Raw genomic sequence first — 26,012 nt, 5'->3', positions numbered from 1 at the left:
AACTTTTTTAATTTCCTCAATAGCAAGTCCACTTATTTGGGAACTGACTGTCCTGAACATCTCACTGGCCATCCATCCAGCAGTGTGTAAAAATGTCTGGGATGAACTGAATCAAAGGTGCTCCAAGTTGAGATTAATTTAATCAGAAGAAAAAACACAAAAGGTTTCATGTGCTTTAAGGTGTAACGTTTACTTCTATGTATCAGCAAAACTACATGCCACTGAATTATCCCGTGTCTTTGAAGTAAATGCAGTGTGAATACAGCACTTCAGAATACAGGCTTTTTTTTTTATTTTATTTTTTGAGAAAAAAAGATGTAAAAATTATAATCAAGCTGCAAGTTAGTCAATTTTAGAAGAGCTACATATCTCAATATATGGTTTATGAAGCTAAACAAAAATTATTTCCATAAGCACACACGTGTGTGCATATCAATATTTATATAAAAACTAATTTTATAAACTCTATGTACCTATAAGTTGTTAATAAACAGCTCTGCTGCTTTTCTAGACAAATAAGAAAGGTAGAAATGTAAATATATTGAGTAGAATCCTTACTCATGATCTTTTTCCATCTTCCTGAAATTTGAGAACTGTAGTAACATTTGAGAGACATGAACTCATAACAATTTTGTGTTTTGAATTCCCTGAGATGATTAAGACACACTTTATGGAAGTTATCAACTTGCCTCAGACATAAGATTTTTGAATAGATGACTATTTGTGCACCCCTTACAATGGCCATGAGTTTTGAATCTTAAGGGCTAAAACAGCATCAAGATAATTAGGTAACATACTCATTTTATGCAGAATGTCTTGTTTTGTGGAACAGCTTCTGCTAGATTTTGCATTTCTAACTCAGAGAAGACTCTCTCCTGAGGACAACTTTTAAGTGTGTATTTAAGTATAGATGATTTCAGAGTGATTTCAGTGGGAACTATAAATATTAAAGTATTCTTAAAATGATGTCCTGGGTAGAGGTGGTCTTAATTTTATTAAGTGTTTTCCCAAGTACTTGAGAAATTGGAATAGAAGTGCTGTATCTTGTCATAGCCAGAGTTTTTTTCTGACAAATTTCTGGCCACAATCTTCCAGCAGACCACCTCAAAGACAGAATACAAAGGGGCTTTGATAGCATGTAGATTACCTAATTTCTTCAGACCACTCTCCACCTCTGTGAGCTTTTCTGTATATCTTCTGTGGGATGTTTCCAGGCCACCTGTCACATTGTCCATTTTTTCTACAACTAGGGAAAAGAGAACAGTATGTTAAGGAAAGAAGTACAATTATGAAAAAGTCTAGTAAACTATAAAGCAAACCAGAAGAACACCACTAACATCAAACACAATAAAAGCCTCAAAATTGATTTGCTTGCCACTACACTTCTGCTGTTCTGTGAAATGCTGGAAGATGAACTCCTGTCTGCTGGTGGAACCCAGCAGTCCTCCAGTTCTTCACTCTGACGACAGTCACCATGCATTTGTTTGCTGAGGAGCAATCTTCCTTATGAATGAGAAAATCCCTCTTCATGAGTTTTTCTCATGAACCAAGTCTTTTTACGGTATTTCCATGTTTACAAGCACAGTGTTGTGTGGTAAACATAGACTGGTTGCTAAAGGCTTAGACATGCGAAAAGGCTTCCTTTTATTTTGTTATGAGCCATCTCTCTATGAAGAGACTTTTTTTTTTTTTTTTCTTTCCTGAGCCTTTTAATCATTAAGAATTGCCTCCTGGCTAGCAAACTCTGGTCTGAGATAGCAGTTGGAAGACATAATTATTAAGTACTGCTGGGACAAACTTTTAAACATCTTGATAATGGTACGGATCACTCAAAATGGTCTTGAAACCATTCTGACTCATTAAGATTGAAATGGTGGCCAGTCAGCAAGTGCAGATTTATGGCTTCCGCCGATGAGCTCTTTATTTTGTAATGTCTGAGTCATTTTCTTGTCACTGAGACAATCTGATGATCTGATGGAATTGATATAGAAATGGGAAAAGAAAAACAAATAAAGAGCAAATACAACAAATAAAAATGGAGTGGCTTCTAGTGATGAAAAGTATGTAGTGAAGTGTTTGTAAGGCTAGGAGCTCCCTTCAGCTTCCACACCAAACCTATGCTAACATGCTTTTGCATTCAAACCACAACCAGAGAAGAAACTTCTCATCCCCTGATTATTTGGCGCTTTGGTTACACTGGGAGCAGAACGAATCTGTACCAACCCTGGGAGAGGCTGCATGCAGTATTGTGCCAGCCCTCCCTTCAGACAGAAGGAATGTGTCTCCCACATTTTTATTTAGCAAAACCAATTCTGTAGGCCTGTGTGGGGTGGGGGATTCCACTAACTCTTTCTGTTTGTGAGGTAATCTGCAGCCATGAAATAGGATCATTTCAATAGGCTCCTTCTTCATTAACTTTTGCCCTTGTTTTTCTGACTATGGGTACCACAGATACACAGCAGGCTTCTAATGCTTCCCCAAACCAACAGGACAAACAGCAGACCAAGATTATCTCTGGTGTAACTCTACTGAGGTAATTGGAGTTGAGATTGAGAAAAAGTCTCAAGATTTTCAGTGACCAAACATCCTACAGTGAATTACCTTCCTTCTCCTTTCTATACTGCTAACAACACCCGGTAAAAGAGCAGCTCTATGTGTGCACTAACATACAGTCAAGGTGAAGATTTCAGTCTTTGAGGTGATGGCAGCTGTCCTGCTAACCATCAGGCTACAATAATGGTTTGCTTTTTCAGGGGGATGATTGCTCAATACCATCTGCTTTAGAAAGAATTTTTCCTCCCAGTATAGCACTAAAGTTTCACCTGTTCTTCTGCCTGTTAAAGGCACTTTTCAAATTACTCTGTGCCATTTTTCCTAAATGAAGCCAGAGCTGGTCCTCTCTTTGTTCTACCTGACTGTCTTACAGGCTGGAGCTCAGATCAGCAGAGGTCCTTCAGTTGCTTCTCCTGCTCCACTGATGCACATATGCACCTGTGCATCATATAGATGTATGATGAGTGCGTGGACCATACTTAGTGTTTCTTTCTGGCCAGCTCTAGGCAACTCCTTGTTCAGTCTGTGATGTTCTGCTTTGTTTATGGATAGTCACTGTGAAGGACATGGCTCACTCTGGGCACTTACAAAGAACCCAGTGAAAGCATCTGGATTTAAAAAGCAGTGCCACTCCAAATGTTTTTGCTGAATCTTTGCCTTGACTACCGATGTCAGACTGCCTATGTTAATTAAATTCAGTGTAATACTCACCTGTTTGCTCCAGTTATGCAGTACACTTGGAGATGGCAAATGAATATATGTAACAGCAATGACAGGAAAATATAGTTACTTCCTTTTGCAGTTCAAGTGAGTGACAGCCTGTATTTCAGATCTAAAGTTTGTAAACCAGAGGCTTTATGCCGTCCTATAACAACAAGAATGTTGTCATGGCTGAATGAAATCTAACACTGGAAACTTACATTAAAGTATTCCCCTGAAGAGCCCAAAGTAAATGAGAGTAGTAGAAATCCTATCAATATGTAGTAGCCTGCACTGGCAGGTGGTGAGAGTGGATGGAATTGCAGATACAACAGCATATGGTATTTGCATTGCCAAAAAAAAAAAAAGAAAGAAAAAAAGCCCACACTAAAAAGACTGAAGGTGTTCTGTAGCATGAATGTTCTTTGTGTAAAACAGCCCCAAATTTTGTTGAAGCAGCAATTCAATCAGACGCCTTACTGGTATTGTTGACAACTGGCTGTAGCATGTGTGGAAGACCGTGCCTGGACTTTGTCTAAGACCACAAAGGATCACTGTTAAAGGGTTTTTCAGTCCCCAGCACCTTGCAGAAGGTAGGGGCTTTTAATTCTGCTGTGTATCTGGCGACCAGGCAGCAGGAGGGGCTGACATGATGCTTAGCAGGAAGATGTTAGTTTAGAGAGGCTGCAAAGAGAAGGCTGCTCACAAGGTGGTGATTTTTGTCTACATGACATGAGGCTGCTGATTTCTTACCCAGATTAACTGATATTGAGTACAGAATTAGCTTTTATCAGGCAAACCGTTTCATTTATTTTAATTGTTTCCCCTCAGAGGGCAAGTCTGTATGTATTTGCTTTGCACAGGGGCAGGATCTTAGCTTCCACTGTCAAGCAAATTGTGGTCCTGGGGGTCTTGACCTGTCTCCTGCCCACACTCTCTCCCCAAGCATAAGTTGTGGCTTATTTACCTTCTTGCAGCCCTTCCTGCTACTGCCCTGTGGAGAGAATGAGTACAGGCCCATGGTCAAAGCTGCTTTTGGTGTTCTTGCATTCAAAAGCAGTAGCATGGACGGGCATCCTATTATTGGGAATGCCTTTCCTGCCTGGCATTACCTCCAACCACCAAGCTGACCAGTGACTGAAAGCTACCAGACATTCAAACTGAGAGCATGGTAGCTTCCCTTAATGGAGTGAGTCACAGAAAAACCATTCACCTTAACCTGACACTGCCTGATGCCAGAAAAATTATAGCTTTGTATTTTCACATTTAATTTAAGAAAGTATGTTAAAAAATTACAGATTCCTTTATTAATGTTTTAAAACAATAATTTAATATTTCTTCCAAACCAAACGAATAGTAAACTCTTTTTTTTTTTTTTTTTATTCCTTCAAGACCTGGGTATTTAATTCATGTTTTGGTTTCAGGTTTCTCCAACCTACTATGTAATTTTTACCACCAATTTGGAGGTTTGTTCTATGTTGACTTTGCCTCCCATTGAGTTATTTTTTGTCTGCCATATTTAATCCACTGATTAGTAGTTTTAACATTTTAAATCACAAAGGATATCTAAATACTATGTAGGAAATGAAAGTTTTAAAAGTAGTTTGGGGCTTTATAAACATAAGTGTGGGAGGCAAATTTAATGGAAACTTAGCTAAGAGACTGCAAGAATCCCTGATGCCAGCAGAATTCCTTCTCTCAGTGTAATACTGCAATAAAAGAGACAAGCCAAACTCTGATGCAGAGGGGAGAGTTCAAGAGCTTTACAAAATTTTATTTTGAGTTTTGTTCTTCCTTTAAGGCCTAATTCCTTTCCAACTAAGAAAAATATTGCAGCAATTCCTTTGAATACATACCATCAGCTGGGGCTTTGTCTAACTCATGTTTTCCCTGCAAATTAGCGCTTTAGGCACTGTGGCCACAAAGCTCTTAAACTGCAAGGTACAAAGGGTGAAATTAATACCTGACATACGTCTGCTTGCTGCTTCGGAGGTTCTGAAGGGATTCTTTGGACCAAAAAGGACTTTTTTTTCAATGCATGCCTTTCTCTTGGAATTCAGGTGGAGCAGTTACCAAGATGTCTTAGGGTCAGTGTAGATGTGCATTATCCCTGTTCCAGTACTCTTTTTCCCATTTCTATGGGCAAGGAAATTATTTTGTCCTTACCCTGAATAAATGTGGCTGTAACAGAAAGACTAGTCCCTGGTCAGGCACAAATAACTAGTCAGAGCAAGAAGCAAGTCCAGAACTGAGTGTAGCAAGGAAGGGGCCTCAAGATGAGAGCAAGGCTTGTGGAAAAGACTGTGCTGCAGGCCCATGGAGAAAGAAGCTGGAAAGCTGTCGACTGAAATGAGGAAGAGAAACTCCCAAAGAGATTTTTTTTTGGACAGTTTCTTTATTGCTATTGCTTCCTACATATATAGGAGCAAATGCTTGCCAAAGCAAGATGCAGAGCAATGGTCCCTGCAACCTGATGTGCTGTTTCTGATGCCAAGTGAGGTCTGATTCTCCTAGTAAGCCCCAGAACTGACAACCATGTAATAAAACGCTCTTGAGGAAAATTCCACTAAATCCCAGGCGTTTAGTGTCTGGGTTATAGCCTGGAAAGATCACATCCTTACTCACTGGAAGCAGAGCTCTGCAGATTTATACCTGCAAAAGGCCTAAGTTTGTCCTCCCCTAGTCAGTATACCAATCTTATCCTCACAGATCAAGAACAATTTCTCGAATCCTGAAGAATCTTTATCCTCAGAATCTTACTTTCAGAAACCACTTACACATTCTTCAGGAGAATACCTGAGCAACTATACTGCTTTTCTTTACAATTTATTTTAATTTACCACATTCTGTCTGCTTTATAGTAAAAAAAGAATATATATATCCTGTTAGAATATTTGTCCTTCACATTCTCTCATCTCCCTTGTTAAATTTTGCACCTAAAGCAAGCAGTTTTCATTTTTTTCCCACTCAAAACTCCAGTGAATCCTCTCAAATAAGTATTTATCCCTTTCTATTTCTACAATTTCCTTTTCTTTTGCTGGCAAAGGACCAGAGATGATGTCAGTTATGCTACGAGCACAGCTGTTGGCGGCACAGGACACACTGCATGCTAATCACATGAATATTTGACCCAGCTTCTTGGAGGGGTTTTGAAACTATAACTGAGAGTTGTATTGAAGCAGCTAGATTAGAGCTAGCCTAGTTTTCTCCACAACATGCTTCAGTGTCCTACTATAATGCTCAAAATCATGTTATTCACTTTCTTTTTCTTTCAAGGACTTCACATCTAATTTATTTAACTTATTATAGCTGTGACTACACAAGAAGCAAACATTTACATTGATTCATTCATAAGAATGTCTACGTTGCTACAATTCACTAGTCCCCTTTAGGTATGGGAATTTTAAGCTGTGCTTTCCAATGTGCCCTACTGTGGACTTGTAAATATGAACTTTCCTTCATTACTGGGTTGCCAAACTGTTGGAATCTTTGAAATTACTGTCAAAAGCTTCTCAAAATAATTGTAGGCAACTCAATAAATTGGCATCTCTCGCTTCAATCCTTCTTCCAGATTTTTCAAAGTAATATTGATCCTACACTTTATTGCTGTGATAAATATTATAATTATCTTAATAAGACTATTCCTGGCTCTCCCACTAAGAAGGGCATTTGTTCTGGAAAGGTGCTGATACATGTAAAACGGTGAAATTAAGTCAGTGAAATTAAGGCATAGCAAATACTGCAGAGCTTTGAGTCTTCCAGCTACTCCTTCAAGGTAGAAGGACGACCAATTTGTTCTAAGCTTTTTCCTCTTTTCAAATTTCTAATCTAATTTGAAAACATCACAATTGTTTGAAAATGAAAATATAAGGCTGAGGTTCGTTGCCATGTGTGTACAACAAACCACATTGCCAAAGGTGAATGTTCAAGGTGAGAGTGTGATAAATTGCTTATCAGGTACATGGAAATGCTCTTGGATGTTTGACTGAAAGAGAAGTGTTGCACTCAATTCATACATACCTTTATATCCCAGAATGGCTACTGTAATTGTTAACAGGGCACATAAAATATATAATAAGATGATGGAAAACTTCAGTGCCCAGTTATTTTTACACTTGGTACATTGAGTCCCCTCCTGAATACCTGCAAAAGAAGATTTAAAGAATTTTAAAACAAGGGAAAAGGACACTTTGCTGGTTTTATCTTCCCTTTTCCTTTCCTCTGTGTTCTAACAAACAAAATACTTATACAAGCAGATGATAAGTGGGTGTCTCTCTGCCTATCCTTCCAGGATAACCTCCACAGTGGTTAAAGCATCAGCTCTGTGATACAGTCACTTTGGGTTTTAGGCTGTGGAAAAGAAGTAGGTTCTTTGCTGGAAAAACTGGAGCTTTCCTGGGACACCAGACTATTTTTCAACTCTGCTAACAAGACTGTGATGAGCTTTGGAAGTCAGATGTTTATCAGCATATCCTCTGTCAGACATCACACCACGGCAGCTTTTTCTCAGCATTCAGTCAACCGACAGAAGCAACATGAGACAGTAGATGCTCTGGCAGAAGGAAAACACAGAAATAAAATAGCATTTTGGAAGTATGATAGGGGTACAGGCCCTGCCTTGCAACCATTACCACTAATGCCTGCTGTGTGAACACTTTCTTTCCATAATGGGAGAGATTTATTTTATTTTTTATTTTTACTTTTATTTTTAATTTTATATTTTTATTTTCACTTTTATTTTATCTTTGGAGAGTGCTATTTCCAAAGAGAACAAGGGCTGTTACGCTGGTAAAGCTAGTGGCAGATCCATACCAGCAGAAGAATGCTGGTGAATTTTCCCTTGTAGACATGATTAAGAAAAAGGGCCTCAAACCAATGACAGAAAACAAACCCTCACTATTCTAAATTCGAGCTTTTTTTGCAGAATGTTTTGATATTTTTAAGTATATCATGGAGCTATTACTTCTCTTTTCTTAATGTATTCCTCAGGAACAGGTTGAGAGTTTTGGAGGCATTAAGTTACCAAGAAATTTGGGAGAAACATGAATGTGTAAAAACATGCAAAATGCACTGAAATGAAAGGGTTGGATTTATTCCTCCTTATGACATGCATTAATAGGCCAGGATAAATGCAGCTCTCTGTGTCTGTCAAAATATGCATCTCTTTGATATTTTACTCTATTTGTGAACTATTAGGGGAGTCCCACAGGAAAGCTTTAAGTTCTAATAAATTCTGTGTACCAGATTACTTAACTAATCAAGACTTGCTCTGTAGCTTTTTATGAGTAACTTACATTTCCCCTGAGGCCTGGCCCACAGCTGATTTTACTTTTCCCAGCTGATGCCCCTCTGCAGAGCTGTTTTTATTTTGTGTTTCTTAAGAAAAAAGCACAGGCCTCTTCCCCTGGGGTCACTGAGGACTGGTGACCAACACAGCATGTTAAGTCAACTGTACTTCTCTCAAAGAATAATGTCTACTGACTTCCTTGGGCCTACGGTATGTGAAGGAGGAATGAACAAACTGGAGCAACTCAGGAGGAGGGTTTGCACACAGTTTATTTGACTAGGCATTTTTCTCAATTCCCTTTGCACATATACAAACCATGGACAAGGCAGAAATGCCTCTCTCACAGGTCAGCCTGCTTTCCACATTACGTTATCTCATGTTTCCTAAACCTTTCATCTGTGACGATGCGTTCTTCTGCCATGTGATGAATGCGATGTCATAGATTTGGGATACTTGAGGTTTCAGCATAAGGCCAGTTGGGAACAAGTGGTTCTGTCAGGAATGGTAGGGAAAAGTAAGACAAAGCCACAGAAGAGAAACTGGAGGAGAAAAGCTTCACTCCTCCCTGTGAGGCTGAGAAGGAGAGGAGCTGGTGCCCACATGGGCAGTTGGAGAGCCCATTTATCGGTGCTTGGACTTGGAAGACTGGTAACTCCTGAAAAAGAAAAGTGAGGAGTCCATAATTTGATAGTCAAGTTTGCTTATGGGTTCTGGTGTGTGAGCTGGTTTTCTTTGTCCGGTTGATAGTCTGAAGGAGTTTGCAAGTGGGGAAGCTCTGCTTGCTGAAAAAGCTGAAGAAGGAAAGAACAATTTTCTAAAGTTTTGCAGTAAACAAAGTAAAGGAGCACCATTTTGCTGTTAGATGGTACTGATGGGCTCATTGAGGGCTGTGTACTGTGTGCTGAATGCAAGGTTCCTCCTCTGAAGGGTTTAAAATTCATATTCCCAAACTTTAAGTCTTTAAGTGGAGACTCCTGGTGCACCCAGTGCTGTTTGCTTACCTCTATTCTTTTAATAAATCCTAATTTTTTATTTAATCCTATTTTGAAGACTGAGCCATTTCTAACACTTTGAACATCCCACATGTCAAAAAACACTGGAAGCCTGCAGCACAAAGCACATCAGACTCACCTTCTAAGCTGTACAGATAACAGAAAGCTTGATCCTCATTATTTCCATGTTAATGGAAGCAGGATCAAATCCATAACCGGGAAGACTGATAGACTGCAGAGGTACAAAGCCCAGAGAGAGGCAGAAATCAAAACAAAACCTTTGACAGCGACTACACGTAGAAAAGTTGCACTTGATGGCAGTCTCATATTAAGATTACTCATTTTATGACTTGACCTGCTTTCTGTCACTGTACTCCAACTTCCTGGGTAGTGTAAGGAGCTGAAGCAGTGCTGATGTCATTGGATATATCGCAGTCCCACACCTAGTATCGTGCATGCTCCAGTGCACCATAAAGATCTCGTTTCACTTGTCTCAGTCCTCTCTATCGCTGGTTCAATAAAAGAGCACTTTGGCTTTTTGGAACTTTTACTTTCAGTGTATTTCAAACAGACGGCAGAACAGCACCCCAACAAAAGCCAGATCTTTCCATCCCTTAGCAATCTGGCGCTGTTGGTATTAATAACATAAACACCGTGTACTAAAGCGATAGCACAGGCTAGAGCAATTCCATTAACTAACCGGGGCTGGAACAGCGTATAGCAGTGCCTGCTGGTGCTTTCTGCCTGTCAGCTTAAAACTGTGTTTGACTGTCAGCAAACCCCCCAACCCTCATCTAATGTGCCCCAGGTCCAGGGCTGCAGTGAAAAGCCAGGGAGCTCTGACAGGCTCTGTTGTTTTCCCTTCACTAGAGATGGACACAGTAAAGGCATCTAGAGCCATCACAGGTATTCTTTATTGCAAATGCATAGTCCTCTGCTGCTAATCCCAGTTGCTTCTGTAGCTTACTAAACATTTAAAAATTACTGAAGATAGAGGTACCTCGAAGAAAAGTTTTGGAAGACTCTTTCTGATGTCTTTTTGTGCAGTTAAACAAAAGAGACTATGAGTAAAGGTAAAAGCCAGGAGTGCAACCTTCTCAGTATAGGGATGAATTATAACGTAATCAGGGCTCTATAGCCTCACCAAGCAAGGAACCTGGCTTCAACTTGCCCTATTGTTCTTCCCTGTTCCCTGTTTTAGGACCAATCCCAAATAAGATTGTTCTGGTTCAGGAGAAACATTTAGTCCACACTCTCAGGACACTCATTTATTTATTGAAGGGCTGCTCTGAAAAGACACGATAGCCAAAACATTATGCAAGAACAGATAGAAGGTGGTTTGAAATGTTCACTGTGATTACACAACAGCCAGCAGGTTGGCATAAAAGCCTACAGGTTTATCACAACAGCTCAGAGCCAAGTCTTGAAGCAAGCCACTCTTGGGCTTTAATTTGACAAAACTTCCACTGGAATCAATTGCACTTTTACCCACTTGACTGCTTGTTTTCATGGCTCACACATAATGTTGTGTTCTTCCAGGAGATGTGTAACAGCTCATACAGAAAGCCATATAGTAAATGTACAGGGAGATTATGCATGCCCATTCCATTGGTAGAACATACATAAAACCTCCAAAACTGGGTTCTCAGCTCCAGTCGCTCTTCTTGGTTCCTTGTCATTGCTTCTAGCCCAGCATACTCCTCTCTATGTCCTGTACACATGGTTTTAATGCTGGTCTGCTCCCAGACATTTGTCACTAACTTCAAAACCCAGGGAGCCAAGGTCACTTCCGCACAATGTGCATTTCTCACTGCTGATTTGATCAACGTTTAATAAATATCAGATGGGACATGATGTGCCTTGTTTCGCTGGACACATGCTTTTTTCCATTCCCTTCCCTGACTTATTTTAATAAGATCTCTGGTTTTTCTATCTCACTGTTGGGAAGACATCTGGCCAAACAGACAGCGACCCAGTACAAAGAGATCCTGCTGGCTCACATGCTTTGGGGACCCCCTTCTCTGCAAACCAAGATGGTCACAAAAAAATATGCAAGTGAGACATCCCCCTGTTACCAGGCTTTGTAGTATTTGTTTTTATAGCATTGCATTCCAGTGACTGAAGACTTTGTTCTCACGCAGGGGGTATACATCTGCAGATGCCTTTTGGGCTCCAGATAAGCAGAGATTTTGCTGGGGGAGGAGCTTTTTGTTTGTTTGCTTTTATTTTTTTTCATTGTTGTTCTGTGTTTTTTAATGGCAGACCAAATATCTTTGCTCTTTGACATGCAGCAGCTACCTTATAAAATACCTAACTCCTCAACTATATTGTGCTTCAGGAGCACATCTCTGAACACTTGAGGATGATTATGCACACACATTTTCTTGCTGAATAATTCTTTTAGAAGTCTTTTCCTCTGTGTTCTTTTCTTGGCTCTTGCTGCAGGATCTTAGGTGGCCCCATAATATTTCTGCTAGCAGATTAGTTTTGACAAAGATGCAAGGTTCCCTTTGCAATCCTGACAAAAAATGTGCTGATAAGATGATTGAAGAAATATAGCACAGGAAACGAAAATACGTACATTAGTTAGGAGGGGTTTTCCCCAGTGTGATTCATTGTGAAGAGATAACATCCATTGCAGTTCGGAAGGAAGACTTCAAGCCTGGTTTGCAGCCTTCAGATGATAAATTTCTCCAGCATAATGTTCTCAAAACTGATGAGCAGTAGATCTAACAGCTATATTTAAAGGGGCCTGAATAAACTATTGAGTACATGCAACATGTAGGTAGGAACCAAATACTGAGAGGCACTAAACAAGCTCCCAGTGGGTGCTGAACTCACTAGTAAAAGTAGATGATCCCAGGAAGAATCTATCTCTAGGTTTAGATAACTAAAACCCTTTAAAAACTCTAAGTGTTTAAATTCACATACCTAAGTGCAAAAGCAGTTTTTGTTGTTGTTGTTTATACAAATAAACATGATTAGGCATTAGGAAAGGAAACCTGTCTTACAGGACTGAGAGGATTTTAAAATTCTGTCATGTGAATGAACACATACATACACACATATATATTACATAAGTATATATACTTACACATTCTTATGTTCACATATATACATATTTGTGTATGTATATGTTTTTTAGAAATAAGCTTTTGTACAGACACAAACTCAGCATACTACTTTAGCACACTCAAATGAAAAGCAGATACATCTTTGCCAACAATAAACCTCATGTAGCTTTGAGATTACTGGATCCAGCCAGCCACAAAACTCAAACTGAAGTTTTTGTCTTCTTTTCTGTGTGGTTTTACAGGTTATTAACCTACTCTTCGTGGAAACAATTCCTGTGATCCTCCATGAATGGTTTAGCTGCAGTCAGCAAAACGGATGATTTGATGGCTCCATATGACTAACTTACCTCAGAAAGCAATCATTCTTTATAATGGTTATAAACGGCAAAAGCTCAGACTGGTTCATACTTTTTTTTTTTTTTTTTTTTTTTCTTTCCTTCTCCCCCATTCCCCTCCCCCCCTCCCTTTTTTTTACCTGAGTAAAAATCTCCTTCCCTTAGTTTGGAGTATGTCCTTGCACTATAAAGGCTGTAACTTGAGCTAAAAGCAAATAAACACTCTTTTTCCCCCTTACTGATGGTCCAACCCCATACGTAAGGCCATGCAACACCAGGTTATGGGATGGGGAGAGTTTAGTATGAGTCTGCTGCCCTGGTAAGCACAGCATGGATTGAGGATTCTCCGAGCAGCTGCCCCTTGACCGCATGGTGCCACTGCCCCTCTCTGTGACCTAAATGCTTCCTGACAACCCCATCCTAGGGCTACGTGTAGGTGAATGAGCAAACTTTGTGGTTATTGCAGGACAGGTCTGCAGGAGTCCTTAAGTTACAAACCCATCTCTGGGGCTTTGCTGAAGAGAGCTATCAGCCAGCAAAACCAAGACTCTCAGTTTGTTAGACCTAATAGAAGAGTAGTGAGTTTACCAAATTGTCCCAGCTGCTACCCTCTGCTTCACTCCTTGCTCAGTCTCTTGCCACAATTTCCTTTCTGCTAGACCCTGAGGGGCCCATGGGTGCCAGCCTTCCTCCCACATCTACAGTCTTCATGATCACAGTGGTCCTGCTAGCCCAGGGGGTGCGATGCTGGCTTATGGCTAGGTGAATGGGAACGACCTGCTTGACTCCATGCTCAGATTTTTACTGTGCTATTGGTAAAAATACTAAGCACAAACATGCTGTCATTTGTTCTGGAATTCAGTAGTTTCGCTTCTGTTTTTCTAATCAAATAGGGATAAAAGAAAGCTTTGTTTATTTTGGAAAGGTTTGTGGTTATTTACTAGGAAGCACTTAAAGCAGCTAAACTTGAAACCTAAGCAGTGGGTATGTACTCACTTCACTTGTGCCAGCTTTCCTGTGCCAGGTGGAAAATCATGAAATATGGCAGCAAGGCCGTGGCTGAAACAGCCACTTGATATTTCAAGTAAACACTGCAAGACACAGTGCCTCTTTCTTCTTAAATTAATAAATCAACAGACCAAACCCAAACCACTCTGTCCTTACAGGTTTCTACAGGGTCTCGCACAACCTGATTGCATGAATAACCTCTGGAGGGAAAAAAGCACACCTCCAAAGCCTGCTCTGTGAATGGGGGTTCATTTCTTGAAAGAACTGTGCAATTCCTCCTGGGGACAGTCATGTTGGTTCCTCTGATTTTATCATGAGCTTCACACTGGGGTATTTTCTTTTTCACCTGAATATCCCTTTCTTGCAGCTATATAGTGATGAGAGGCTTTCAGATTGCATTTTAGAACAGCATGTTCTCAGACTCTTAAAAAAAAAAAAAAAGAAAAGAAAAGAAAAGAAGTCTTTCCATAAGGCTGAAGGCCAGAAGACAATAAAAGAATCCACCATTGACAGGGCTTTTTCATAATCTTGCCCTCAAAGAGCCATCGTCACCACTGTGGGCACAATGCTTGGGCTGGGGCCAGCAGAGCTCACCATCCATGTCCCTTGTCCCCTGAAACTGGAGGCAGACATGAGATGGCAGTTTGCCCAAAAAGCCTGGGGTATTTCAGTGGAGAGGGGTTTTCTTCTCTTGGAGGACTTGGAAAGCCCCCAGCTGTGATGATGTGCAGGTTGCAGCCTGAAATTCTGCAGGCAGGAGAGACAAAGTCTCCTCCATGAGACCAAGTCTGTCAGAGGTAGCAGCCACTTCCCGTAAATCCATAATCCCACATCTGACATAATAAAGAGTCTCAGAGGGCCAACACTGTTATCTCTGGAAAGCTTTCAGCCTAAGAAATACTTTATTCTATGTAATGTACACAAAGCCTTTCATTACAGGAGGGGAGAACCCTCATTTTCAGCCTGACCATCATCTCCCACTTATTTATATAACCCAGCCAGCATTTCTCTCTGGCTTTGTTCCTCTTCACAGCAGACCAGAGATTCACAATGAATTGTCAAAAATCCTAATTATACACTTCAACAACCATCACCATTTAATTATATACCATTACTAAACAATGTCCTACTGTGATTAAACACCAAATATCTTAATTGAAAGGATACAAAAAGCCCAACCACAACACAGAGTGAACAAAGACTGCTGAATATCTGAACTGTATGTTATGCAAATATTATGAGCAGAACTAAAGAACTAGTGTAGTAGAGTTTAAGAACAATCACAGATTTGCAGTAGTTTAAGGTCCAGCCATAGCAATGTGGTAAAGATATCACACTACCAAAGAGTCCAACATCCCATAGACTATTAGATTTAAAGACACATCTAGAGCTTAACTCAAACCAGAACAAAAAACAGTAAGTGATTTTATTTTTAAATAACTGTCTGGAACAAGAGAGATGTGTCTGCCCTTGGTTAATGAAAATCAAGCAGGAGATCACTCAGTGCATGCCTCTGGATCTAACCCCAAAAATCTAATTAAGCTTTTCAGAAAATTATAGAAAAAATATCACAGTTAAAAGAAGATAAAAATCATGTGTGAATTAAAGACCTGTTCAATGACAGGAAGACAGCCACAATACATCACAGCAAAAAGCCCTTCTCAAGGTGTAGCCCAAACAAGAGAGTTTTAGATTGACTCGCAAAAAGATATACAGCCAGAGCTATAGGGAGATCAAAGCCAGATCTTTGGCTTGTTTAATAGTCTCCTAAGACAATCTGAGGATATTCCATCCAATGAGTTAATTAAAACTAGATTGAACAAAGCCTTAGCAAAATCACAGAAGGGATGTGTCCTTCAGAGTTACAGCATTTAGCCAGATGGCAAAGTAATGCCATTTCTGTCTACATCTGGGCCCTCTGTTCTTAACTAAGCAAGCTTCCTTATGAAACTTAGCTCTTAATTAACGTGGTATAATTTGATGATTAATGTACATAGTTTTTAGCCTTAATTCAAATTACATTAGACTGAAAGAAGGAAACAAGGTAACTGACTCTAAGTATCTATTTTCCCTAATATTCTATATTTTTATAACACAACATTTAGGTGTAGGAACTGTAGTAATGATGTTACATTAACTGGTAGGTAGAAAAAAATAACAACTCTGTGATTTCTGGATGTTAAGATACATTTCTTTAAGAGGGCAACACAATCTCAGTTGGGGCTGCAAATGTGGCTTGTCAGTTTGTGGTGAAGTCAGCCAGGGCACAGGTGCAAAACACATTCTCTTTGCAGGAAGCTCCCACTGTTGGTTTTACTAACTTCTTCTGCAAATTTTATCATCATTTTGAGGACAATGCTGAGGAGTGATAGGTCAGATCACTGTTTTACAGTCCAAAGAAGAGCTTGCCTTCTCCAAATGAACACTCCAGTCATAGGTGACGAGGCAACAGCTCTGTATTCACTGATGCTGCCACACACACTATTCCAGCTATCTACAGAAATTAAACTTTTTTATGTGCCTGCACAAGTCAAATGGGAATACTTGGAGCCCATCTGTTCTGTGAAAGTTTCTACGAGCGTGTGCATGTGCACATGTGCACTTCTAATGCCGTCGCGGCAGGTCGTTCATTCAAGCGTATTATAAAATCCCATGTGTCTCTGTAAAGTGCTTTTAAACTCCTGCAACACATATGAATCTAAACCAATTTTCACTAGGCAGGAAGAAGCATGCTGGATGCCCTTCTCATTCATCAAGCTTTTTTCTCTTCTCCACTACCTGCTGGAGCAGAACAAAATAGACTTTCAACGATACTTGATGTCATAAAAATGTATTTCTCTTTTTCCGTTATGGAAAATACAGAGCTGCTTTTGATGAGGCTTTCAGGAGGAAAAAAATAATTGCCTGCAGGCTATGAGCAAGTATATCCAACTTCATGCAGAAAAGCAAAAGTTTGAAAAAGTTATAAAGACTGTAATTAGTTAGCACTAAATTGCAGATATATCTTTATCTACAAATTTACATGTTGTTACATGTTCCAACTGGAATTTTGTGATGAACAACTGACATGAACAGAACTGAAAAAAGTTAATCAAATGTCTCAAGCTGAAATGCAGGCCTTTATCCAGCCTTCACTGGACCTAGTGGCAAGGCTTCTTTTGCCTTCATTAAGAAGCATCCTCTAGTACAGGAATTGCCTCTTTCCAACTAAAAAGTGTGTCTGAGGACATTATTTGGAAGACTTATATGTGTAAAAAATGAGGTGAAGTTGTTCCTACTGGTGCTGGGTGCTTGACAGTGAAACAGGCTCCTGAGTGGAACATGACCAAGCAACTGAATTTGGGTCCCAAAGACAGAGAGGGTCATGAGGAAGAACACAGTAGGACCTCATAGAGGAATGCGGGTGCAGAAAACAGCACATTTATGGAGGCATGCTCTACTGGTTTATTTAATTATGGCTGTGAATGTGAATTGCCACTTCTGACTGACCTTTTCCATGAAAATATCAAGACTGCATGGCTGAAGTACCTGAATGGAGAAGAACGCAGGCACTGCAATGAACACAGCTTGAGGTCACAAATCCAATGACTGTAAATTCATACCTCATCTCCTAAGGCTACATGTTCAATTACAGGAGTGAGAATATATCCAGGCACAGTATTCCTCTGGAATGGTGCTGCCTTACTCCTCTCATCTGAATGGAGAACAAGGTGTTATATCACCTCCAAAGGCTGACAGGGGTAGGACTTATTTTTCACCTTACTGTTCTTATAAAGCCACCTAAGGTATGGCTTTTTCTTCAGAAATATTGTGGTCTTGATAGTAGAGTCAAAAAAAACCCCTGTTTCCATCTTCAACCTAACCAACCTCCCCCAACCAACCTCAGTCTCTATATCCTTTTCCTGAATCTTATATTTTCCAAAGATGTGTTTTTCTCCATAAAGCTAGATTTCTGGGCTAAAAGAAAGGACTGTGACCCATTTCAGCTACCACCTTTCAGTTTTCTCATTCACTTCCCCCTTTCTCCCCCCTCTCCTCTCTTCTCCATGCCCTGCACTGTCTCCAGCTCCTGAGCTCTCCCCGTGTCCCGGCTCATTCAATTTCACCAGCATCCAATTTCCTGGATAAAAAGCAGACTAAGAGTGAATTCCTGATGTGATCAGAACATTTTTCACAGTTGAGCCAATGTGCAATGGCTGTGCAATGTAAGGAGCAACAGCCCTGATAAATGGGGTGTTTCCACCTAATACCATCACAGTTCCTGTGATTTTTCCCTGCTTAGTGTTCTTCTCTGTATTTAGAGAGGAAAATTTATTCTTCCATACATTACTATAACTTCCTGCACAAAGGTAGTGCAGGATTAGCATGGCTGATAAATGCAGTTCTGGTTTTCCCTCCAAATAAAGAAACAAGCAAATTTACACTGTCTTGACAGTCACTGAAAATAGAATAATTAAATTTGCTCATTCCAAGTGAGGAAAAGCTATGCCAAATGGCATCCAGAGCACTTGTCACAGACAAGGTAAGTGGTTAGCCAGGAGTATAAGGAACATACTACCCATCCATGTAGCACCAATCTACCGTCTTCCTAATGCCAATGCAGTCACCACATTAAAGAGATGAAAACTCTACTGCAAACACAGAAACACAAAAGATGACAAACCCATCAGAAGCATTAACCTACTAAATCTGTTCTGTACATGCCTGCCTTGTAACAACCTGCCATTTTTAGGTATCATGGGAAATTTGTTAGACCACCCCCTAACAAACTAGTAGACGTGTTGCTACAGTAACAATTATAATAGCAATAATAATGCCTGCAATAATAATAATCTTCCTGAAACATATACCCCTTGCTGAATTTGCTAAAAAGAACATCTTTAATCCTTTGCTAGGGACCTTATGAAATCATGGAAAACTAAGTATTTGCAAAATATTCTGAATGGAGCCAGGGAATTTTAGGGTCTCTGGCTTCAGAGCAGCATGTAGGGGAGCAGCCATGGACTCCTGTGACTCCCACATCTGCAGGCAGAGGCCTCAGGTGTTAACCAGGCGTTTCAGGCTCATTGCTGAGGAATCAGGGAATTGAGACTTATGGAGAAAGGCTTAAACTGAACCAAATGTTTTTCTTATTCAGAAGGACAAATACAGAAATCAGATTTTGCTACCAACTGTATGTGCTTTAATTAGAGTTGAATTTGTAAGACCTGATTTTTTTTTTTCTCAGCTAATTTGCAAATATATAAGTTCTTGAGAAATGTATAATCCTATACATTAAAGTAGAAAACAACAACAACAAAATAAAAACCCAAATCTTAGCCTGTGCTTCTGTGAAAGCAAGCCAAAGGCAAGTGAAAGGAACGTTTACTTCTTTGGAAGGAAACAGTTCAGGCAAGAAGGAGAAAAGGAACGGAGTGAACTGAGAATGATGAGATGTGTACGTTTTTTGATTTTGAAAAAATATTCTTCCTGAAGCTAGTGCCAAAGTGTTTTAGACTGCAAACCTAAATGTCTGCCTTATAACTTACTCATTGGTTTCCAGCATTTTTAAATCATACGTTTTACCTTGTTAAAAAATGTTGTAGTCTTCAAATAATTGTTGCAATAATCAAGTTTCCTTATTTTGATGTGATATACCACTGGAAATAGAAGGGAAATGGACCCTTTCTATACTTGGAAAGGTATCAAATTTGTACACAACTATGTCAAGCCTGAATTTGTTTTTCAACTCTTATTTTTTTGCCAAACTCCAAGATTTATTGTTCCTTCAAGCAAAAACAGACTGAAGCAAATCTGGGGTCAATATCTAACTTCAGGGTCAATACATCCTGCTTTTTCACTCCAAAAGAAGTCAATATCTGCTGTTATTTATGCCATACTCTGCAGCTGCTCTTTGGAACTCCAACAGAGAAATACATTGCACCCTTGACCCACACTCTTTCAACCTAAGTGGGGAGATACTATAATTTATTTGCTCAATGCAAGTGTCAAATGTTTTCAGTAGATCACTGCACTAAACACTCTTGTTTCTTATCATGGTTGCACTTACACAAGTGTAACCTCTCTTGCTTCCACAGAGTTGCACACAATTTATAGCAGTGCAGGTGCATTACTCAAACCAGGGAGCTGGAAAATGGCTTTTCTTCCACACCAAGCTAAAAGCATAGACCAAGAAGAGCAGGTGAAGCTGCCAGACTGGCAACTCAGTGGAAACTTTGGAATAAAAAAAAAACAACACATAGCACTATAACCTATTTAAGAAAAGTCTGATGAACTTTAACTCTTCCTTGTGTCTTCAGAGCCCACAGACAAAAAGTCCCTGTACTGCTCTAAGCCTTCTAAATAATAGGCTGAAAAATAATTTTCATGTTTAAAAGTGAAAGTATTTCTAAAAATATCTGTTTCTCAGCAGTTTTATTTGACTTTGAGCATTTACTTCTTGGCTGGTTCTTTGTATGCCAAGTTCCAGCCCAATATTAATTTTTCCATGGTTGAACTATATACTCCTGAAAAGCAGAGCTGGAAATGTTGAAAGCCATAAACTATAGCTAAAGGCTCACGTCACAGACAAGATCATGAAAAGCAGAGCTTTCAGTGTGAGCAGAACCATTAGCGTGAATTTGATGAAAGCCGCATTTTGTTTGCTAAGCATGTGTCCCACATCACCTCCTTGTACTCTGACAATCTTACTCAAGCCTCCACAAAGAAGCAATATTTGTACACAGAAGATGTAGCCTTGCCACACAAGGGTATAATGGTTTTTACCACTCTGCTTGCTCTTGTTCTGCACTACTGGCCTGATCCACAAGAAAAGACAGCATCCTGTTTGCTCACTTGAAAGATGCATTCCTCTTTAAATAGCTTAAGTAAGACTTTCTTTAATGCTTGAAAACAAACTTTTAAAACTATTAAGGTGAATGAATGGATCCAGCTCCTTCATATCCTGCCACGTGAATACTGTTGCTTACTGGCAAGATCAAAGGTAAAGTCTCTACAGTTTTACAAGATGAATGCAGTGTAATTAGAGCTCACGGTTGCACACACAATGCAAATATAACAGATTAAACTGCTTGATAAATATCCTGGTAGCTCTTGTGTCAAAAGATAAGAGAGGATACACCCAGTGAAGGCACTGCAATCCTGTAGAAATTTTAAGGGTAGTACAATTTATTAGGCAGGTTCTTCTCTCTTCCACTCCTAGTTTTATCGAGAGCTTTATTAAGCACAAGTTAAAGGCACTTACAGAAATTTCCTCTAGGTCTTTTGCCAAGGTGCATGAGCAACCTCAGGTCAGAATTTTGCTGTACATGGACAGAAGCCAGAGGACAGAAGAGTACTTTATTTTTAATCATTATTTCATTAGTTACTAAACTGCTTAGCTGCTCCGTAATGTTTTGCACTGTCTGAAAACAGCATCCAGCTTTGTGGGAGATCCTTCTTTGGCCTCTCTCGGCTGTGGACACAAACTTGGTAAGGTTTCCAAAGGACCACAAAACTTAACATGTAACTAATGAGCCATACAGGGCAGCCATTCAAGCTAGCTGAACTGCGGGATAAGCTGGGACCACTTACAGAAAATGACTGTCTGCATGGCTAAAGCATGTTAGGAAAAAAAAGTATAAGCCTTGCGTGCTGTGTGTGCTTGAAGAGCAGTGGCTCCAAGAAGGATAACGACAGGTGAGAAGACAAGAAGACTAACAAAGGGTTCCCACCACAACGTTAGTACAAAAGAGGGCAGATCCAGCTTTCTGGCCTGCTGCAAGGAGCTGGAAGTTGGACAGGCTTTGGGGAACACGTCACTGATGGACAGCCAGCTTGACACAGGGACCCAAAAAATCTGACCCATCGCTGCAGCTCTCCAGGCTTCTCCTGCTGGAGACAACATCTGCAGCCTGGACAGCTTTGGTGGCTGTGGGCCAGGTACGTTGTGCATAGGCCATAAGAAAAGGCCTGCTGGAGTTGGTGGCCAAAGGCAGCTCCTGGTGAGGTCAGGAGCCTCCAGAGCTGAAAACTCCAAGGGAGCACATATGGGAGGGGGCTGCCATCGAGCCATGGATGCCCATGACCCCTACATCCATAGGATGGATGACAACTACATCCATAGGATGGAGTCTCAAAGTCTTACCTTGCTATGAGTCTTATCAGGGGAACAGGGTTTGCAGTGAGAAGCCTAAATTGATCCAAATGCCTTTTCTGCTCAGAAGAAAACACTTTAAAGAAAAAAAAAAGGATTTGCCTGAAGTCTCTGGGTGCTTTAATGAAGCACTGGCACTAAAGGGCAGTTCTGTGAAGAGAAGGCATAACGTGAACCCCTGGTTACAAGTTGGAGGTTAAAAGATGCCTGTTGGAAATGAAGCAAAAATTCAGGCAGTGGGGGTGATTACAACTGGAACAAATTACCATCACTGGGGATTCCCTGTATTTTAATGTCCTTAGATCAAGCCTGTCTCCTCATTTAAAAGATATGCTTTAGCCAGAAAACAATTCATTGGACCTAGTACAGAAGTAACTGGATATGATTGTACGGCCTATCATACACAAGAGGTCAGAGCAGTTAAGTGCTTTGGCTCTAATCCCTACAAATGGAAATAGGTGTGTCTTTGCTTTGGCCTGCTGCACAGAAAGCTTATGTATTTAGGGGAAATCAGTGGTGCTGACAAGGTGTCTCACTGCCCTAAGGGAGACGTGCCCCTGCATATAACTTAGCCCAGAATGAAAACGGGGAGCGAGCAGATAACTCTCCCAGATGTTTTATGGCACTGGATGGGGAGAGCAGATGATGAGGGTCAGCATAGCTCTCTGTACGCTGGAACACCATAGCATTTTATTTTTTTTTTCTTATAAAGCATGTGTTAAGTCTGTTTGATGAAGAAACAAAAGAATGTGAATCAAAAAGAATAAAGGCTGGAAGCTAATTAAAAGCCTTTTAGCTATTAATACAATGGGAGAAACTCCCTGGGGACAGTCCATTATGTTGAATCATGGGCCTGTGATATTACCAGAAGATGTTGAGAGCTTTGGAGAGAGATTTTTGGTCCCATTTTCTTAACACATTCCCAGTTATTTTGCCCTGAGACTGGGCACCCTTTTCAGCATGAGACCTGGCCATTCTCAGGCAGGATCTCCAGTCACACAGGTAACTAGAGGGACAACAACTAAAGCAAGTATGTATCTCTCAGCTAGTGGTGAAAGGACACATTTCTGATCTTTTTCCTTCTTTATTTTTATTCATGTATTTATTTTTAAAATAAATGTACAGAATCCAAGTCCTGAAGCTGGCCCTTCCAGTCTGCAAGAACTATTTCAGAGTAGCTCACCAAATTCTGGAGGGAAGCTTTTTCTATCAATGTGTAACTTCTTCCTTGAAAAGCACTCAAAGTATATGGAAAATTATGAGAGAAGAAGAATGTCTCAGTCAATTAATACACAACGTGAAAAGATATAGTATTAAACCACATGTACCATGACTATACAAATCAATGAAAAGTTGCTGATAATGCTAGTGACTACTGAATGGCACAATATGGGAAGTAAAGATTTAGGACCAGGATGGGAAACAGTAGCATCCTCTGGAAAACTGGAAAGTGCTAACTGCAGGCTTCTAGAATCTATTTACTGAAGTACTATTTAAGATTGAGTTCACCTGGTATTCACAAGAAAACACTGTGATCCAGCCAGTCCCTAGAGTCCCTACCCTAAACATAGTGCCTGCTGTATTTGCACCCCTTAGTTACAGCAAAAAAAGTCAATGCTGCATTTCAGGACAATTTGATTACATCCAAAGAAGGCAGAATGAATGATATACATTGAGTACTGGAAAATTTCTAGGGCTACCGGGCAACTGTGCACACAGGTGTAAGCATTAAAACCTGTTTTCTTGCAAACTTTCTGTTGGGATGGTTCCCTCAACTTGCAAGGAGAACAGAGACTGATGAGGTTTCTTGTCAGCTTTTCATGGTGTAACGAATACTCAGTGTATCAGCATTTCGCAGTCAAGAAAAGTGCCTCCCTTCGAGCTGCAACTTCCATTATTCACCGTGTTCGCCACAGCTGGGGGAGTTCACATTCATGCTGAGTTTTTCGGCATCCTGTAGATGTACCGCTGTTTTTTGCACCATTTTGGTCTAGTAGGCATCCAAATGTGGCAAGCTGAGCATCCACTGCTGGCAAATGGATTATATAGTTTGTCTGACACCTACTGACTGATAAAATGCCACTGTAATACTGAGGGTGCCTTAAATTAACAGAGTGGCATTTCAACAAAGTTGCTTAATGTGTTGCAAAACAAAATACCAAGGGCCTGTGTCTTCTTAAGTTATCTGAATAGTACCTGGCAACCTTACAAAGTAGAAAACATTGCCTTGAATTTTCATTAACTTTTAGTCTTCGGATTCATTGCCAGTTCCCATTGGCTCACTCCATCTTCAAGCTAAGTCTCAGATTAATCTGTTTCACTTTCTTATAGTAGCAAGGCCAAATTCTCTTTGTACTTGCTCCCTGGAGCTTCACATAGTCATTACCATCTCACAGATAAAACTTAACACAAAATTTGGCATGCTGATTGCTGTCCATTCCCTGCTTTTCAGCTTTTTTTTTTTTTTTTTTTTTTTTTTTTTTGAAAGAGGATGAACTGTCCTCCAGTTTTGTAGGACACAGAATGCTACAAAACATATGGCTTCTAAAATTTGTATTTTCACTTTGCTTGATCAACACTCTTCTTGGTGATTGTATATTTCTTTAAACAGATTGAATTTGTTTAGCAGCTATTAGAGGCTGAAACTCAGCTCTAAAATATTATTATAATGAATTAGGGTAACTTTCTGTACTGTAAATTCACCTTGTAAATCAAGTCTGGTATTCATATGGCCTTGCAGATGTGCCAACTCACTTGCAGCTGTAGGCGTTCAGAAATCTACAGAATTTGTCCCTAACTCTGCAATTGTTTGATAACACAATTAAAGTATTATGACTGCCAAGTGAACAGAGTATTTAAAGATGTTTTGTAATAAAGAGTTTCAGGATATCTAGCATAAAACGTCATCGTTGTTAAAAATGAGGAGAAAGTGGAAATTAGTGGGTTTTCTAGTTCTGACCTTACTGCAGTTTTTCAAGTGTATCTTCCTCTGCCTCTACATGCTAGTTAGCAAAACAAACATTTCTTCAGTGTGACATGCCATTCAGATCTACTTGGAATATGAAAAATGGATGCTCTTGAGAGTAACTGATGAAACAGCCTGCATTTAAAATTTACCTAGGAGCTCCTACTGAAACTGGGACCACTCATCAAAGAAACAGTTTAGCATTAAATACACGAGTAGGAGGTTAACTGAAGTTGCTGGTGGTTCCACTCTTCTAAAATTTAGTCTATTATTACTGTTTAGTTAGTTCCTTCATAGCCAAGGTCTCTGTTTTGAAGACTATGGATTAATCCCACTTCCTTACTTATTTCTGTCAATCTAAAAGTGACTGGAGTTCCTGATTTAGGCAGAGCAGGCAGAACAAAACAACAGCTCTAGACAAAGAAACCTACATACTTGGTACAGACAATGAATTCATGGGAAAATCTATGATTCAATGACTGAAGAACTAAAGGAGAAGAAATTATTTTTTTTTTTCTATAATTTTAACATTTTTCTAACCAAAAATTCTTTACTTTGGTCACAAAAATTTTGCCCCAAATTTAGATATTTAGCTTAAGCCAATTTTCAACCCTAAAATATGTTACATTGATCAGGTCTGCAGTATTCTGCTACATTTGATAGAGGATTTTTAAGTGTACTTTTCTGTATTTACTCCTTTGACTTTAAATACAGACTGTCTTCCCTAAACAGCACAGGAACAAAAATTGACCCCCAGCAGGTAGAGTTTGAAACATCTGGTCCCTCTACTGCAGAGGTACAACAAGCAAAGCCATAGCCACAGGTTTTCTTGGAAATTCCTGCCTTTCTGAACAAATTGTTTCTGCTGAACTGGATTCTCAACTCTTTTACATCAGCACAAATCCAGAATGACTCCAGAGTTGTAACTCTAGATCTAAATTGGTACAAGCAAAAACAGAACAGCA

At 39.8% G+C, this 26,012-nt stretch overlaps 1 protein-coding gene across 2 annotated transcripts in view; it reads right to left on the bottom strand.

Moving 5' to 3' along the window:
* COLEC12 (collectin subfamily member 12) overlaps nucleotides 1–26,012 on the bottom strand; it is a 98,214-nt gene that overhangs the window by 13,918 nt on the left and 58,284 nt on the right. For both annotated transcript variants that reach the window (XM_082753110.1, XM_082753111.1), the window contains exons 3-4: nucleotides 7,273–7,395; nucleotides 1,148–1,246 (exon numbers count right to left, since the gene is read on the bottom strand). In XM_082753110.1, the coding sequence (XP_082609236.1) occupies nucleotides 1,148–1,246; nucleotides 7,273–7,395 (222 nt within the window). The remainder of the gene's footprint in view (nucleotides 1–1,147; nucleotides 1,247–7,272; nucleotides 7,396–26,012) is intronic.

Source organism: Aythya marila (assembly GCF_965140915.1).
Source record: "Aythya marila genome assembly, chromosome: 2".
NCBI lineage: Eukaryota > Metazoa > Chordata > Aves > Anseriformes > Anatidae > Aythya > Aythya marila.
This window is presented reverse-complemented; position numbering and strand designations above follow the sequence as displayed.